A 16,414-nucleotide genomic window follows, 5' to 3' on the forward strand; every position below is an offset into this window, starting at 1 on the left:
CGCGGGGCGTCCGTCTGACCCTCCGCCAGTACAGCGCCTCTGTCATGACGCATTGCCAGGGCATGTATAGAACTACGCTAACGTGGGTTTCTTCGTTTTACAGTGATCCCCCCTCTTCCTGCTCTGCTGGTCCTTCCGGAGATGACCTGGTATGGTTTCACCCCTCCGAACCCCTCGTTACACACGGTCGCATTGCCGCTTTCGCCGACTGCGGCGGGGCAGCCCAACGCAGATTTACCCTAGAACCCTCTATCAACGACATTCAATGCCTAGAAATGAATACTGACAATTAGTTTCTGCTGCACAGTTCCACTGGCAAGCAACTATCATGGGTCCTGTGAGTAATCCCGGATTTCTTTGGTGGTCGTCCGGATGCAGCAAGTGTCTTTGTTCCCTTGTTCAGGAGGACCTTGCGGCACCCAACGGCGTTTGATAGCAGGAATACTTTGCTAACGCGACTTCCAGGGTGACTCCCCCTACTCAGGAGGTGTTTTCTTCCTGAACATCCACTTCCCCACCGACTACCCATTCAAGCCCCCGAAGGTCAACTTCACCACCCGGATTTACCACCCCAACATCAACGCCAACGGCAGCATCTGTCTTGACATTCTCAGAGACCAGTGGAGTCCTGCTCTCACGATCTCCAAGGGTATGTTTCCTTCTGCCTGCAGAGCTATTGACGCATATACTAATCTGCTTCCAGTGCTCCTTTCGATCTGCTCTATGCTCACAGACCCCAACCCCGACGACCCGTTGGTGCCGGAAATCGCTCACGTGTACAAGACGGACCGTCCCCGGTACGAAGCGACCGCGCGGGAATGGACTCGCAAATATGCCATCTGATCTTCGCAATTCAAATTCCACGGCCACCTTGGTCTTCCCAATCCGCTTCTGCGTCTTCTTTCGCTCCGTTAGATCAGATCCGAAGCCTGGCGTACCGTGATCGTAGATCCTTTCCTTGTTATTCTCCGTGAACTATTTGCGTGTGTCTGGAATTCCGCGTTTACCCCCTTATTTTCGCTTTCTCCTTTTTATTTGCGGGGGAAATGTCATATCCAACGATCATTATGACCACTTCTCATTATGCATTCATGGCATTTTTTATTTTCACTCAATGGAGTCGGATAAATGTTACCTGATGAACATAAGACCCCAGGAAGGGTGTGGTTTTCGATATTTCCTCGGGTCGGGGTTGAGGGGAGGATGCTGGGTACTGGTACGGTCGTGAGGCTTTGTTGATGCCTCTGGGTGGTGGAAATGATAAGCAGGGGACGAGGAGAGGAGACGAGGGAAGTAGGGGTTGGTTAATTGGCGATGCTGCTGGTAAGGGATTTGGTGGCTTGTATTCTTTCAGTAGGAACCATTTCAGCAGGGACCAATTCACCAGTGGATCGTACTATGCAGTCATACGGAGTAGTCAATGTAGACGTAGTAGCCAGACTCAAACTGGCGGTGTAGGGATTCAGTCTCATTGTTTGCCTATACAAACATTCTAGACTTGATATATCATCTATAGTAGTCATGTTTATGCCTCAGGCTAACCAGGGATTAGCCATTCGCTCATCACTAGTGACTTTCCCCAACTTACCACATCATGTGTCTATATACACTACAGAATATATCAACACTAATGGCATCTCTACTAAGACCACCAAGAAACCATACCATCCATGGAAGAGTACCCTCATCATTAAGGAAATACACATCCCATCAATATCTCCCCAGAAACATCCCCATCGAGGAAGAAACCCTCCCACACTACAACCCCACGCACTACTACCCCGTCAACATAGGCGACATCTATCACTCCAGATACCAAATCACAGGGAAAGTCGGATACGGAGCCGATTCTACAAGCTGGGTGTGTCGGGATCTCCGGTGTGGCAGTACCCCTTCCTACCTTAATACTCAGTAGATAAGATCTCTGACAATCTCTATATCAATATCATTCCATATAATCAAGATCCAACAATGGAACGAGCAAATACACCGTCCTCAAAATCTCCACTTCCTCCCCAGAATCTCATAATCGCGAATACAAAGTCTATGAACATCTCGCCAAAGTAGTGGAAAGAGGATCTTTACATCCAGGCCAGTCCTTGATTCGCGAGGTGTATGATTCTTTTGAACTTCAGAACACTACTGAAGAAGAAGGAAAAGGAAAAAGGGGTATACATCAATGTCTAATCCTCCAGCCCATGACCATGTCCCTACTCGATATGATGAGGTTGAATTCTAAGCCTTTTGATCTCCCCTTGCTGAAAATGACAGTCAAACGAGTACTACTCGCGCTGGATTTCCTGCATGCTGAGGCGGGGGTTGTTCATACTGGTATTATTACTTATGTCTTCTATTCATTCTTTCTATAAACTAGGTAACTAATATATATATAAATGATATAGATATAAAAGCAGACAACATAATGCTCACCCTCCACGACCCCACCATCCTCACCTCTTTCGCGGACGCAGAATCATCATCCCCAAGTCCAAGGAAGATATCACTTACTGATGCATCACGTATAATCCACATAAGCCGTTAACTCCCCCATCTAAGAGAAGGTAAGAACTACGGCCTCCCTACTCTCTGCGACTTCAGCGAAGCGCGCATCGGCACCGTCCAGAAAGATTCAGGACCCTTCGTACAGCCGTGTATCTATCGTGCACCGGAAGTCATCTTCGAAATGCCGTGGGGGACGGCGGTGGATATTTGGGGTGTGGCGGGAGTTGTAGGGGTCCCTCTTTCTTTCTTTTTACTACTATTGAAGTTTGAGTGTGTATAGTTTCATGGCTGATAAATTCATAATTGTTAAGATATGGACCCTCTTTGAGGGCCAGCATCTCTTCGGAGATGATATATTCGATCCCATAACAGGCCACCACGATCCGTTCCGCCATCTAGCTCGCGTGGTAGCTGTAATTGGGGAGTTTCCGTCCCCGGAATTCGTACGCAGGAGTGAGACGACGAGACAGTGTTTTGATGAGGGGGGTTAGTATATACCTTCTCCTCATTAAATTGTAAAATATGCTGATATGGTTATGTTGTTGGTATAGGTAACTGGATCGCCCACGCGGAAGCACCCATACCTGATAATATCTCCCTGGAAACCCTGGAGAGACGCCTTACCGGGACGGAGAAAGAATTATTTCTGGATTTTATGAGGGCGATGTTGAAGTGGATGCCTGAGGAGAGGAGTACAGCGGGGGAGTTGTTGGGGCATGAGTTTTTGAGGTGATATGAAGTTTACACTTAGTTCTTGGATCGGTGGGTAGATCATATGGATGGATGTCTTGGTGGTTTTGGGTGTGTAATTGCTCTGTAGGGGCGGGGAGATGTTGAATGTGTTTTGGCTACTCACTAAATTTATGTGTGTTTATTATACGTAAAAGTTGCTTTCTGAGGAGGGGGGAGTTTGTATTGGCACGGAGGAATAGCAATAGTATATGTATTGAGAACAAGATTCGGGTTTAGCTTCAGTTACTAACGTCCTCTTGTCAATTTATGACGAGTGTGCCAGCACGTGCTTATTGAGTTAATTGAAGTCTAATGTGATCAAGTTCTTCTAGGATAGATCGATAACTGGCTAACTCCATGTACTTTATATATGCATTCTGCGCCTTAATGCAGACTGACTGTAACACCATTTCGCTAAAGCAACAACTAATGCCCATGCAGGAATAAAATGACAAATGCAGATGATTCAAACATTCTTATGCAGTACGTATAGTATAGTATATAATCGCAGATAAATACCAACGAAATATATCTGAAGAACACGACCAACCCATGAAATAACATGATAAATCAAACGCCTGGTTTCATGCTTCCCAAATGTCCAATATGTAAAAAGATGTAGTAGAGAAACAGATATGCCTCACATACAAGGTCTGTAATGCAAATATGATGGAGAAATTATCACAGCCATATGAATACTGTGCTGAAAGGAGAAAGGAAGAATGTTAAAATGTAGAATGGAGGAGGAAGCTAAGCCACCTGGCTGGCAGTTCGGCGACTGACTTTCGAGGCAGCCTTGGACGGAGCGACACTGCCGCCACCACCGCTACCACCGGCCTTCATGGTCCGCTGAGACGCTCTGGAGACGTTGGTAGAGACTTGGCTGACACTGTCGCTGGGCTTGACGGGCTCGTCGAACTTCGAGTGCTTGGACACCTTGGAAGGGCTCTTGGAAGCATGCGACCGGTGTGAGTAGGAGGACCGCCGGGAGTCGTCCACTTGACTGATCGAGTCGTCAGGGGTGACATGGCTCTGGACGTCGAGGTCGACAACACTCTCGGGAAGAGGAACTTCGCGAGCGGAGACGCCCGATTTGGCACCGCTGCGGTAGGAGGCGAAGGAGGCAATGGACCCCTCGGGGAGAGGGACCTGACGGGCAGTGCGGTTGGAAGAGGCGGTGCTGCCGGCTTGCGAACGGCTCACAGAATGGTAAGAAGAGTGGTGCGAGGAGTGATGAGAGCTATGGTGGGACTCTTGGTAGTTGGCCTTGGAGGGAGGTCGGACCGTGGAGGACGAATAGACACTGCCACCATCCATCGCCCGCGACTTCTCCTCACGGAAGCTGCTGACCAGGGTGCTCTGGTAGCCCCGGGAGTCGGCCGGCGGGGCGTACTCGATCGCCCGCAGGGGGATGTCCTTGGTGGTGTACACGCTGCCCTCAGAGGCCCGACGACCATTCTCATCGAGGTAGACGCTGCCGCCGCGCGGGACAAACTCTGTGCCCTCGTAGATGGTGTCTGCGCGAGGGTTCTTCGAGGTAACACTGCGGGTGAGGCCCGGGCGGGCATCGGACCGAGAAGAATAAACGCTCCGCGGAGGAGGAGCCTCGATAGCCTTGTAGCCAGGGTATTCGTCCTGGGCCTGAGAGGGTGCTTGGGACGGGGAGAGCATCTGAACAATGTCCCGGGGCGAATACTGCGGGGGAGGGGTACTGCCATCAGAGTGTTGTTCGGTAGAGTCGGACTTGGTCATGGCATATGCGAGTGCAGCACCGGCAGCGGCGCCAATCAGGGTACCGACAATCGTTTTGGCGGTCTTGCCATCGTCTGTCTTCTGCTGAGTGGTGTGGTGAGTCGTGTGGTGGACAATATACGTGGGCGATGGGGCCGGTTGAATGTCGCGCGGCTGCTGAGATTCACGGCTAACGCTGATGGTGGACGGCGCGCGCTCGTACGGGGGAGGCGCTCTGTCCACGGCCGTCGAGGACCTGGAAACATACGACCGGGCTTCAGACTTGGGAGGCGCAACGCTCTCGGGACGGACGGAGCTGGCTTTGCTGCTCGCCTTCGATACAACTGAGCCGTTCTCGAGTAAAGCCAGGGCCGGCCTACTGAGTTCGGTCCTGGCCTCAGATCTGGCTTCAGACTTGGCCACAGACTTGGCTACGGACCGGACCTCTGAGCGGGCTGATGAGATGCTTGGGCGATATACTGCCTCAATGCTGTTGCCATCGAAGTCGATGACGGCGGCGCTGAAGTAGCCAGAGTCGGAGTCGCGTTGCTTAGGCTCGCCATGGATCTTGCCTCCTGCCTTGAGGGCATTGATAAAGAAGGTGCTCACGGCATCCTTGGAAGCTGCAGGAAAGGCGACATGAGCGGCACCTGCAGGTACTCTGCAAGGTCATAGTTAGTTCTTGTAACACGAATCAAAGCAGCACTGATGGACACTTACCCTGGTTTTTGTTCCGTGATCCAAAAATCTGCAGGCTCGCCGGTCTTTTGACCGAAACCAATGTAGTCATCGTGACGCCCAATAAACTGGTACCCCAGAGGCTGCAGGCAGGAAAGAAAGAAGGATGTGGAGGTAGGCAGGTGAGCAACCGTCAGGGTGAGGTGAGAGACCGGCATGTCTGTGTGGACTCGCTGGGTAAATCCCTTTGCGAGTCGTGATATAAGGAGGTGAAGTCAGGGGAAGGAAAAAAAGAGAGATATGGAGGGGGTGTAGCGAGGCAGGATAAATAGTAGATCTCAGATGGAGAGAGATCCACCAACAGGAGAGATCAAAAAGTCGATTGCAGACTCAGAAGCGAGTAAGAGAACAGGAGGATATATATACACAAAGGATGGAGAAATAGATAGGAGAGACCCATGAAATCATGAGAGAGGAATGGAAAGAAGCCGGTAAGAAGCAGCACTAGTATTTCAAGGCAAGACGCACACCAACCTTAGGACTTCAGGAGTATGCCCCCGAAATGCCCAACTTGGGATCCAATCACGAGCGGTCAGAAGCTTACAGAGGGGAGCAAATTATTATGGAAAGTCGACCAGCTGTTCCAACCGTGGAGAACGACTAGACTAGGCCGGTTATCGCAGGCAGGCTTGCATAGACTCGCACGGCATCCGAACGATGCCCAGTATAATCCACGAGGCATCAACATTGTCTAGGCTCAGTCTGCAGGCAGTTGCCAAAGGGGATAGGCTCGGAGGGTGCTATCGCAAGGCCGCCACCCACTCTGACACATACTCAGACGACCCATGATGTTATTTTTTTCGGTGAAGCTAATATCGAGGGGTACGAAAACTCAAGATGGCCGCCAGGTCATCGTGGGGAAAGACTGGTGGACGGTGCTGTAGGTGGCCCTGTCGCGGCGGACGGGGCGCCTATCAGAAAACGGTGGGGACTACGCAGGAGCCAAGGGCAGACAGCAGCATCTTGTCGAAAAGGGAACTCGAGTGAGGCGAGAGGGTCCAGGACAAGGTGGATGAAGGGGATTGGCAGTGGTGGAGACGGCAGCTACCAAACGAAAAACAGACGCTGAAACCGCGACAGGTGCGTAGACCGGCGCCAAAGAAGGGATTGGGGGGAAATGCCCTTGTCTTTCTTGAAGACCTAACCTAAATCATTGATTGTAACGACGGGCTCACTCGGTTAGGGCCCAGGATTGGACATCAGACAAACGCCTTGGGAAGGTCGCCAATCACGAGGGAACAACGAATCGCATACGGGCATGTCAGCAAGCAGCCGTGTTGAGGAAAGTAGTAGGGAGAGGAGAGGAGGGGGAGCCACTGAGGGGCAAATCTGCTTGACCGATGGGGGGGTTTTGTTCCTGCTTCGGGCACATTTGCTGCTGTTAGTCGCCGGCCGGTGCGATCTGACCGCCAGATGTTCCTCCAGTCCGGCGATGCTGCGGCGTGGATCATTCCCTCTCGGCACGAAAAAAAGAAAAGGTATATTCCGTATAGGAGCATCTAGAATCCAGATCATTTCCGGAAAATGACGAAGAAATGGAAGTGAACCTCACCATCATTCTGTCATCATCGAGTTAGTTGGTGGTATACGGTGATATCCGTTTGTCTTCGGAAGTGGATGGGATGGCTCATCAGCCAACAGCATCATCGGGGTTTGTAGCGTCGTCAAATGACTAGATGGATGACTGAGATGCTCCATTGGTTTCATGTACAGAGTTATCCATTTGAACCCAGTCGGCGATCCACTTGCTGCGATGGCTGCATGCCACGTCGAACAGGAGACTCCGTCCCCAGCCACCGGGACCACCCGATTGACCTGCCCATCAATACTGCTGCTACTTTGGGAGCTAACAAAGTCTCCCCTGACAAATTCCGAGAGTCCAGAGGTGTGAGTCAGCGATATTCAGAATTTCCGTCTCTCTCCCGAGATGAAAGGGGGAAGGAAGACGATGAAAGGAAAGGATGGGAAGTATAGAGAGAGAAGGGAAAGTTAGTCCAAAAGTCATGGAGAGATACTGGCGGGGCCAGCCTCAGGCACAAACCCACTCTTTCCCCCCTCATCATGTGCAGCAGCCCCCCCCTCCCCCTTCTGTTCGCTGGCTTTCCCACTTGTTCTGCTTCTTTCTTGCTTCTACGGTCACTCTCGTACCTCCAGATGATTCCGATCATCCTCAAGGTCCGACCGGCTCGAGTCTTCCGGCCAATTGGCTAATTGGCGCCATCACACAAATGAACGTCACCGGCGCAAGGGCCGCCAGTTTCCATCTGGATTCCGGGTCTCCAAGGAGCCCCTCCCTGTGGCTACAAACATCTACTGCTGGGCCTACTACTGACAACTATCCTACTAGATACTAGTGATCCGGTCAGAGGACCAGTTGGGACCATCAAAGTCTGTAAGGGAAGACAAAGGGGGGAGAGGAAGTAGGATCGAGTATCTGGGCAGGGGCTGAACGGCGGGTGTCAGACCTCCGTGTCCATGGTTGTGCCTCGATGGTAAATGTATCTGGTGTATTCGTGCTGCTATATAGATAATGTCTCGCTTGCGAGACTGCAACAGTGTACAACACCCCGATGGGGCATTGCAGATTACAGTGATTAGATCACACCCACCTAAGATATTTTGGAAAAAAAGAAGACCCAGATCCTCGTCGAGGCATTCGAACCTGCAGAACTCAAAACAGAGGGATCTATCAGAAGAAACTGGGGACCGGTGGGCCGTGCCGTGACACCCACCCACCGGCGCAGGCCCGCCGAAGCAAAGAGGGCCTGCCAGTTCATCACGGGACCCAAATAAATGAGGCGATCTTAGTTTCCAGAAAATCGCATCCAGCAGTCAAGCAGCGACCGCGACGCGAGGCGCGAGAAAACAGACACGAAAACCCATCAAGACGTGCAGAGAACAGCAAGCGATGCAAATACACCCAGGCAGAGAGAATACGCGAACAGCGCGCGGAAGACAGGTTTCGTCCCCGAGCTAGGACCCGCTGACCGTTCTCGATCGTACCGTTTCAGATGTATGGGCGCAAGGAAATTCGTCACCTCGTCAAGCTTTGGCCATTCCTGAGAAGCGGGATAGGAGCGTCCGAAGTTCTGCGCTCAGACAATGTCCCACACCTCCTCGGCGGCATGGCAGAACTTGCTGCATGCGACACTGGCACTCAAGCTGTAGTTACTGATGGAAATCGTGTCATCCTTGAAGGAGTCGGCAAAGTCATCGTGTCCCTTGGCCATGGCACCTACGAAGATACAGACGCTCTCCTTGGGGCCTAGCGATTCGATGTAGTCGCGGGTGCGCACCACGGGGGCTTCGAAACTGAGGGTCACCTTGCGGCAGTTGGGGGGAAGGTGGTCGGTGATGGGGTTCTTGATGACCTTCAGGAGCTTCTCCTGGGAGTTGGTGGAACGGATGGAGAGGCGGTGCAACAGCTGTACCATCAAACCAGCGAATCGCTTGAAGGTACGAGGAATGCGCACGCTAGGGTTCACCTCGATCAAGACACCCTTGGCAGTGTGGATGAAGATCTGCAGCTTACCCGCCTTGTTCACGGGGGAGTCGAGCAGGGTGAGCAGGCACTAACAAGCATATATCATTAGCAACCATCCACCAAGCCGTTGTTGGCTATCCCAGACAGAGCAACCAACCTGATGTGTGATATCCGGGCGAGCCTCGCTGATATCCCGGTTCATCTTGCGCATGACACCAATGTGTTCATCGCTGTTGAGCAGGGAGTACTTCTCATCACGACCGGAACCATTGCGTCCGCTGGAAGCCCGATAGGTTTCCAAGCTGGCATGGGAGAGAACGACAATCAGACGCTGGGTCTCTTTGTCATGAGCAGGGATGGGAGTGTGCTGTTCCGCAACGAGCTGGGGCAATTCGGGGGGAGGGCAGGATTGCGTCCCTGCAGGTTCAACCGAGTCAGCAACCATTTCTAATGGCGATAACAGAAAAAAGACAGATCCACGCGGTTGGTTGAGGATGATGAGGCTAAGATGGAGCTGGACACTGGGTGATGCGACAGACAGGGCGTGTCACAGAGACAAGAATAGAAAAAGACGGTGATTGTGATTTTAACAAACAACGTAGAAAGAATAGCGATGCAGGGAATTAACCCATCAACGGATGATGATGGGATCGCGAGAGACAAAGAAAGACAGCCGTGAAGAAGAAAAAGTAAGAAAGAAGAGAGAAAAAAAAGGAATGTTGATCTCCCGCGTTGGCGATAAGAAAAATCAGGCGGGGAATAGCACGAGGTGTCACCGGCTGTACATGAGACAGCAAGGCTGAGAGATTTGGGGGGAAGGGAAAGCAGGGAAACGCAGGAAAAGCAGAGAAAGGATTGAAGAGCGAACCGCGGGTTTAAATTGCAATTGGGGGAACGTACTGGCACGCTTTCTCTTCCCGGCAACCTGGATAGGATCCGACATGATGCGAATTGATTGATGGGTGATGGTGCAAGATTATAAGTGAATCCCGAAGCAGAGCTTTTCTCTATCCTCGGATTATACCTGCAACTATTTTCCAACTCTTGGAATGTTGCTGGTGGTGATTAATGGGGAATTGAGACCGCAACGGAGGTTAGGGAAGGGAAGAAAAAAAAAGTAAAGCAAGGAAAAGTACGAGGAGGAAAAAAAGAGATGGGAAACGAAGGCGGCGATGAAGAGGAGACTAGGCTCAACGGGAGTTTATAATAAAAAAGGATGGTGTGAGCAGCAAAGCAATAATAGCTTTTCTATTCCCTTTTCCTTTTCCTTTTTTTTATTTTTTTTCCTTTCTGGCCCCTTCCTTCTTATTCTTTGACAGTGTCTCTGACGTTATCGCAATGCAGATTCCCCTCACTTGAAGGAAAGAATTGAGGGTGTGAAGGATGCGGGACAGGATGATGCTTTTCTTTTGGGCGAAAAATCAAATCCAAAAAGTCCCCGAGGAGCGACAAGAGACGGACTTTGAAAGGAACAGCAGCAGCGCCGGGGTAAATTGAATCACTCGATTGGCGGCTGTTTGGGGGCTGGCCGCCCGGCGGAGTTTCGGGATGGAAAAACAATGCAGAAAACTCCTCTTGGTTCCAAACTCTCTTTCATGTGTCATTTCCCGGTTCCAAGCAATTCGGTTCATCCAACCTCTCAGAGAGCTATCTACGATAGATAAGATATGCCTATAAACAACTCCGTCTAGGTTGAAGTTTAACTGGGATAGTAGTGGGTGGTGAGGATAGTAAACAAGTTGCAGATTGTTGCCCGCCGGGGTCTGGGTGTCTCCCCCGGAGTCATCCATGCATTGATGGATACCTTCTCATGGGCTAAAGTCTCAACTAGAACATGGCTTGGTCCAATGACCTAAGATTATCGTGTAATCTCCGATCAGCAATGCATTGGACCGGTGCATTCCTCTTCTTGCCATCATTGGCCTGCTTTGCTTTTCTTCACGCCAATATTCACATCCGCCAGCTTGGTTAGCTTCCCCGATTCGGGGTTTGAATAATGTGATTAGATGAAGAGACAGAGAGTAACCTGCTAACCACCACGGCCTCTCTCGTATCCGAGTCACTAGCCGGATCACTGGTTCTAATCTCAAAACCCGTTAACGAGTTGGTTACTCCTTCAGGCAGAGGAAGTAACTAACTACTGGTACTAGTTAATTGTCTTACTCCGTGTCTTACTCAGATGTAAGACTAAGGCTAGTTAACTAGCAACTTCCTCCCTTCTTCATCACCTCCTCAGCTCCCCATCAAGCATCTGTCGGATTGAACCCCCCACCATGGCAGTATCTCCGGATTCCTGGCCCATACCCATTTCTGCAGGAGATGCCCTCGTACACAGTACCCTGAAGTGTAACCCTTTCGGTTGCACAAAGGCGTGATTGTTGAGCCACTGAGCCTCTAGAATAGACATCATGTTCTACCGATGACAGCTTGTCGCGCCGGCATCTGGCCAGTTTGTACCTTCGTTTGATGGAGAGTTAGTGGTGCCCCGCCTCGGATCTGTCCATCTGCAACCGATTTGGCTGCATCTACTTGGTTGGGGTGCGCAGCAGCTGCAGTTGTGCTATCTATCTAGTCATTGGGAGGGATGGAGGAATGTAACTCTTCGTACAGGTACAGACGAAAGGAAGCAATCAGAGGCTTCAGATCTACCTTTCACTGGCCGACCCCCTCACAGGACGGGAGGCGAAAGGTGACAAGTCTTGCCTTGAATGAGGCACAATGATGAAAGTAAAAAAAAAAGCAAATAAGCTACTTAGATGGATGATCCGCGTTCTCATGATCGGTCCTCACGATCGGCATCTTCGATCCGGCTGTCAGTGACTTGCTTGCTTTGGGATTGTTGACTATCTGCCTGGTCTAGGCTGCGATGACATAAAGACACATCATGTAAGGACAAAAGACAACCAACACCCCCCATGTGGTGTGACAGCTGGTCTGGAGCTGCCCAAGAATGGATCACATAGCCATCTACAGATAAGAACGAGACAAAAGGCAAGAAACGGAGGAGGGGAAAGAGAGAGGTCACCGATGCAAGTAGATCAAGATCAGCCGGGAGCCCTGTGTAGCCATCACATCCAATCCCGGAACAAAGCTGAGGACCCGAGCTGCAAGTCAAATGCCGGCAAGGCAGTGCCAGAACATGGCAGTGACCCAGTAAGGCATCGGTGTTGGTTCGTTTGTCCAGCAAGGGCGAGGTTGGGGGAGAGATAAAGACTGAGGAAAAAGGAAAACGACAGGAAATCGTAGAAAGGTAAAAGAGAATGGCTCTCTAGTCGATCTGGTGAAATTTGCCTCACACCACTAATGTTAACGATGGATGCATTGTGTGGAGTAGTATACTATTATGTGGAGTGGGAGAAGAAACGAACGGGGGGAATGCACGAATGGGAAATGGGATGAATCATTTGTTTTTTATTCTATTTAATCTTGTACATCATCACCAGGAGAGGGAAAACTAAGTGACGAGGCTGGCCACCTCAGCTGCCACCGACTTGTTCATACATCCGGAGTCCACAACTCAGGAGTCGGGCCAACCTGAATGGTGTTGCACCAGAGAGTCTGGTTGGTTGGGGGCTCATGATATAAGGAGGCGAAGTTCGGGACGGCAACGATGATGGCACAGCATCGACTGGGAACTTTACTCATAAATTTACTTTGTAAGCCGGGGGGGCTCTCTTGTCTCTCATTGCTCTTTCGTCCAGTGACAGTTTGGGCGTTTGTGATTTGAACCTTCATCTGCTTCAAATCTCTTTGGCTGCCCGTGAGTAGTGTTCCACACGTAACACCTTGTTTGAAGTACTTCACTGTTCGGAGGTGGTTGGTGGTTTTGAATGAACATTCATTCATGACTCTTTTGCATCCTGCGGACACGACGCCACCGTGGGTTATTTTCATCATTGTTAGTGATATAGCTGGGATGTGGGGGGGAAGAGCAGCAGAGCTGTCATCATCATAATCATCATCATTATTATCAGCTTGGAGCTTGCTGATACACGGGGAATATTAAATATAAAAAGGGGAATAGTTATCTGCTGCTACATCTGCTGATTCACATCATCACCATCATCACCATCATCGTCATTCATCAGCGGGTGTGAGTGTATAAAAGGGTAAGGAAGGGAAAACGAAACGAAACTCTCTGTAACGGAAAGGCAGCAATATGACTGAATGTGGTTTAGACCAGTGATTCTCACGCGTTTCCCGTCGATCGGCGACCGCCAAATCCGCCCTTCCCAATCCATAATAATTTCCTGGCATTCCGTCAGGCAGCTCATTCCACTGCATCATCGATCAGCTCTCCCTGCTTCTGTCTATTTCTTCGTCCTCCTCTTTCTCCTTCCTACCTCCTCTCCCTTCCAGACTACACCTCTGCCATAAATGTTTTACCTCGCTTGAATGCCTCTGGTACATCAGAAAGGGAGATGCCGTGGACTGTGACAAACTCATTCAAGCGGTACGTTGTGAAATCATGCCCCTGCTCCTTAATTCCCTTATCCCTTGGTTGCCGCCACTCCAACTAACGCGCTCCCCTCTTGGGTTCCCCCCCACGCAGAGGTCTCATGATGAAAACTTACGGACGGCCACTCTGGCGCGTTTATGACGATGACCAACGGCCTGCCGCCAAAAAACGACGCGTTCAATCCGGCAATGATTCCGACGAAGCCGAAAATAGCATTCAATATGCCATCCGCGAGTCTTCCGCCGCCATCATGTCCAGTCCGTCGCGTCGCAATTCCATTCTTCTCTCCGAAGGCACTCAGGAAGATGATCTGTCGACACCCCCATCTTCTCCCCCACCGCGATTAAGCCCCCCTCCCGCCAACACGCGGAAACCCACGTTTGCCTTCCTGAAGCGTAAACAGTCCGCCACCAAGGATGCCAGCAATGGCACCCCCGTTACGAACGGCACCACCACCACCACCAACGGCACGACCAATGGCACCCCACTCACCGAGGTCAACTCCAACAGCGTGCGCGCCTCGGTGGATCCACCCAAGAAGAAAGCGCCGCAGCCGCAGCAGCCGCCGGTCTTGAAGCAGATGCAGATCGACCTGGGCCACGAAGTACGGAGGACGTGTGCAACTTGTGGCATGGAATATGTGCCATCGAACACGGAAGATGCGGCGTTGCATAAGAAATTCCATGACATGAACTCTACCGGGGTGGATCTGGGGAAGGCCTTCATGCGGGCCAACGCATCACGCTGGGTCTACGAAGCTACACGGTTTGACGAGGGATATGTGGTCATTGTGGATCGCAAGGCATCGCCGACCGCAAAGAACCAAGCGAAGAAGGTGCTGGAAGTTATTTGCAAGGAGCTGTCATCCCCGACGATCGAGGACGAGGTCCTGTGGAGTCAGACGGAAGCGCCCAAGCATCTGCAACAGAACGGAGTACCGGAGAAGGTGGACCGGTACAAGGTGTTTTTGCACATGAAGGACAGCCGATGTGTAGGGGCATGTTTGACGGAGCGGATTTGGGAGTCACGGCCGGTCAAGAAATCGGCCGCTTCGGGCAATGGACCGGACTCGTCGGTCACGGTGGGGGAGGAAAGACATCCGGCCATTGTGGGCATCTCGCGCATATGGACATCGGGCTCTTCACGCCGGAAAGGTATTGCCATGGATCTGTTAGACTGCGTGGTGAGCAACTTCATCTACGGGATGGAAATCCCCAAGGAGCAGGTGGCGTTCAGCCAACCGACTGAAAGTGGCAAAGGGTTGGCGCAGTCATTTTTCGGCAACGAAGAGTGGCATGTTTACGAGGAAAGCTAAGACGACAACAATAGACTACGGAAAGAAACAAGAGATTGCATTTGATTTCTTTTTGTTTGCATGGTTGGGGACTGAAAGGGGGGAGAGAGGGGAGGAAGACCGACGGGCGGACATTGTTTTCGTGATACACGGGCGAGTTGATACCCAGGCTTTCTCGGGCATTGACCTTCGAGGGAGGGCTTACTCTTGTGACGACCATTTGTGATTGCACGCGTTCATTTGAGATTTTTTCCTTTTTATTTTTTATTTTTTCTTTATTTTTATTTTTTTTTTTTTTTTTCACATTTTTATTCTTAACTGACTGTATAACTGGAAGAGGTGTTTATTGGGAGGGTCCGTCGGGTTCCGCGTGGCTTGGTATATTCTTCGACTACCGATCTACCATTCTTCACTGTACCATATATATATCCTTATTTCTTTTTCTTTCTTCTTTCTTTTTATTCATTCTTACCCCGCGATATTATTATCTTTTTCTTATTCGTTTTCCCTTTGTTTACAATATATGTATGTGTGGGAGAAAGAGTGAAAGTGAACATGAGGAGTGGAAGAGAGGGCAAATACGACCCAGGCAGAATGCAGCATGTGAGAGTGATTCCAGACTACGATTTACCGGCATATACCATGCATATCCAGTAGTTCATAGTAGTTTGTGAACCTCATAGTGAAAGCCGCGGAACCTTGAAGTAGTAAAAGCCAAAGGGAACTAAAACTAGTACTAAGCAGTAGTAGTAAATACTAAGAAGTAAGGTTGTTGGCCGAGAGCCTCTCTCTCTCTTTCTCCAGTTGTTGACTTGCGCTCTGTCATTCCCCTTCCCTCTGTGTCTCTCTCACTCTCTCCCTCTCCGTCTCCCTCTTCCCTCCCTCCCTCCCTCTCCTTCTCTTCCATCCAATCCTTCCCTCCTTTTCCTTGCTCTCATGGTCAGTGCTGCCCTTCTCCTCCGCGATGTCTGGATTAAATCCTTTCCGCCCTAAGAAGCCCGAGAGTGAGTCCGTCCGGCGGTTCCGGTTCCTGCGCACCGTTCGTCGCGTGCGGTCGGACGAGATGGACGGAGCTGTCCCTGACCCATGATGCTGACCTCCCCATCCCCAGATACCTTCGCTGCTCCTGCTCCTGCGCCAGCGCCTCCTCTGCCTCCGTTCCAATCTCAACCTCAGCCCTCCTTTACCTCGCATCCCTCGAAGCCCGTTCCCTCCGTGACCTTCCCTTCCACCTCCTTCCGCTCAGTCCCTCGAACCCCTCCCGCATCCTTGACCCCGGATCCCGACGATACGGCCTCCTCCGATGACCAGTCTGCTTCGGATCCCTTCCACCAGCACTCGTATGCGACCGATGACGATGGAGAGGTGGAGGACCAAGAGGACATTGATGACTTAGACTTCAAACGCACCTACCAGGTCGCTCACCCACCTTCCCGGGACGATGATCGCTCCCAGCCATCGATCAGGACCGTTC

The 16,414-nt window shown here is 51.0% G+C and overlaps 9 protein-coding genes across 9 annotated transcripts; 5 read left to right on the top strand and 4 right to left on the bottom strand.

The window, feature by feature from the left end:
* Positions 1-62: 62 nt before the first annotated feature.
* Positions 63-843, top strand: An11g10490 (uncharacterized protein; the record flags this gene model as incomplete). The annotated part of the gene is made up of 4 exons (XM_001394969.3): positions 63-149; positions 308-337; positions 466-649; positions 704-843. The coding sequence occupies 4 exons, from the start codon at positions 63-65 to the stop codon at positions 841-843; spliced, it is 441 nt and encodes a 146-aa protein (XP_001395006.3).
* Positions 844-1,304: 461 nt separating this feature from the next.
* Positions 1,305-1,523, bottom strand: An11g10500 (uncharacterized protein; the record flags this gene model as incomplete). The annotated part of the gene is made up of 1 exon (XM_059750557.1): positions 1,305-1,523. One exon carries the CDS (start codon positions 1,521-1,523, stop codon positions 1,305-1,307), a length of 219 nt encoding a protein of 72 aa, XP_059601680.1.
* Positions 1,524-1,630: 107 nt separating this feature from the next.
* Positions 1,631-3,235, top strand: An11g10510 (uncharacterized protein; the record flags this gene model as incomplete). The annotated part of the gene is made up of 6 exons (XM_059750558.1): positions 1,631-1,878; positions 1,982-2,331; positions 2,403-2,519; positions 2,562-2,734; positions 2,832-2,955; positions 3,054-3,235. The coding sequence occupies 6 exons, from the start codon at positions 1,631-1,633 to the stop codon at positions 3,233-3,235; spliced, it is 1,194 nt and encodes a 397-aa protein (XP_059601681.1).
* Positions 3,236-3,984: 749 nt separating this feature from the next.
* Positions 3,985-5,861, bottom strand: An11g10520 (uncharacterized protein; the record flags this gene model as incomplete). The annotated part of the gene is made up of 2 exons (XM_059750559.1): positions 3,985-5,626; positions 5,686-5,861. The coding sequence occupies 2 exons, from the start codon at positions 5,859-5,861 to the stop codon at positions 3,985-3,987; spliced, it is 1,818 nt and encodes a 605-aa protein (XP_059601682.1).
* A 333-nt stretch (positions 5,862-6,194) lies between these two features.
* On the top strand, positions 6,195-7,677 carry An11g10530 (hypothetical protein; the record flags this gene model as incomplete). The annotated part of the gene is made up of 6 exons (XM_059750560.1): positions 6,195-6,316; positions 6,412-6,627; positions 6,722-6,783; positions 6,894-7,181; positions 7,318-7,354; positions 7,437-7,677. The coding sequence occupies 6 exons, from the start codon at positions 6,195-6,197 to the stop codon at positions 7,675-7,677; spliced, it is 966 nt and encodes a 321-aa protein (XP_059601683.1).
* A 1,121-nt stretch (positions 7,678-8,798) lies between these two features.
* An11g10540 (uncharacterized protein) lies at positions 8,799-9,632 on the bottom strand (the record flags this gene model as incomplete). Its single annotated transcript, XM_001394974.3, has 2 exons — positions 8,799-9,275; positions 9,345-9,632. 2 exons carry the CDS (start codon positions 9,630-9,632, stop codon positions 8,799-8,801), a joined length of 765 nt encoding a protein of 254 aa, XP_001395011.3.
* A 1,382-nt stretch (positions 9,633-11,014) lies between these two features.
* Positions 11,015-12,509, bottom strand: An11g10550 (uncharacterized protein; the record flags this gene model as incomplete). The annotated part of the gene is made up of 9 exons (XM_059750561.1): positions 11,015-11,123; positions 11,214-11,261; positions 11,416-11,579; positions 11,645-11,751; positions 11,844-11,890; positions 11,940-12,038; positions 12,115-12,291; positions 12,327-12,400; positions 12,489-12,509. The coding sequence occupies 9 exons, from the start codon at positions 12,507-12,509 to the stop codon at positions 11,015-11,017; spliced, it is 846 nt and encodes a 281-aa protein (XP_059601684.1).
* A 522-nt stretch (positions 12,510-13,031) lies between these two features.
* An11g10560 (uncharacterized protein) lies at positions 13,032-14,961 on the top strand (the record flags this gene model as incomplete). Its single annotated transcript, XM_059750562.1, has 5 exons — positions 13,032-13,085; positions 13,212-13,280; positions 13,366-13,640; positions 13,740-14,542; positions 14,582-14,961. 5 exons carry the CDS (start codon positions 13,032-13,034, stop codon positions 14,959-14,961), a joined length of 1,581 nt encoding a protein of 526 aa, XP_059601685.1.
* A 943-nt stretch (positions 14,962-15,904) lies between these two features.
* Positions 15,905-16,413, top strand: An11g10570 (uncharacterized protein; the record flags this gene model as incomplete). The annotated part of the gene is made up of 2 exons (XM_001394978.3): positions 15,905-15,944; positions 16,052-16,413. Coding segments are annotated over 2 exons (402 nt in total), but the record flags the coding sequence as incomplete, so codon positions are not given.
* Between the last annotated feature and the right edge of the window lies 1 nt (position 16,414).

Source organism: Aspergillus niger (assembly GCF_000002855.4).
Source record: "Aspergillus niger supercontig An11".
NCBI classification, from domain to species: domain Eukaryota; kingdom Fungi; phylum Ascomycota; class Eurotiomycetes; order Eurotiales; family Aspergillaceae; genus Aspergillus; species Aspergillus niger.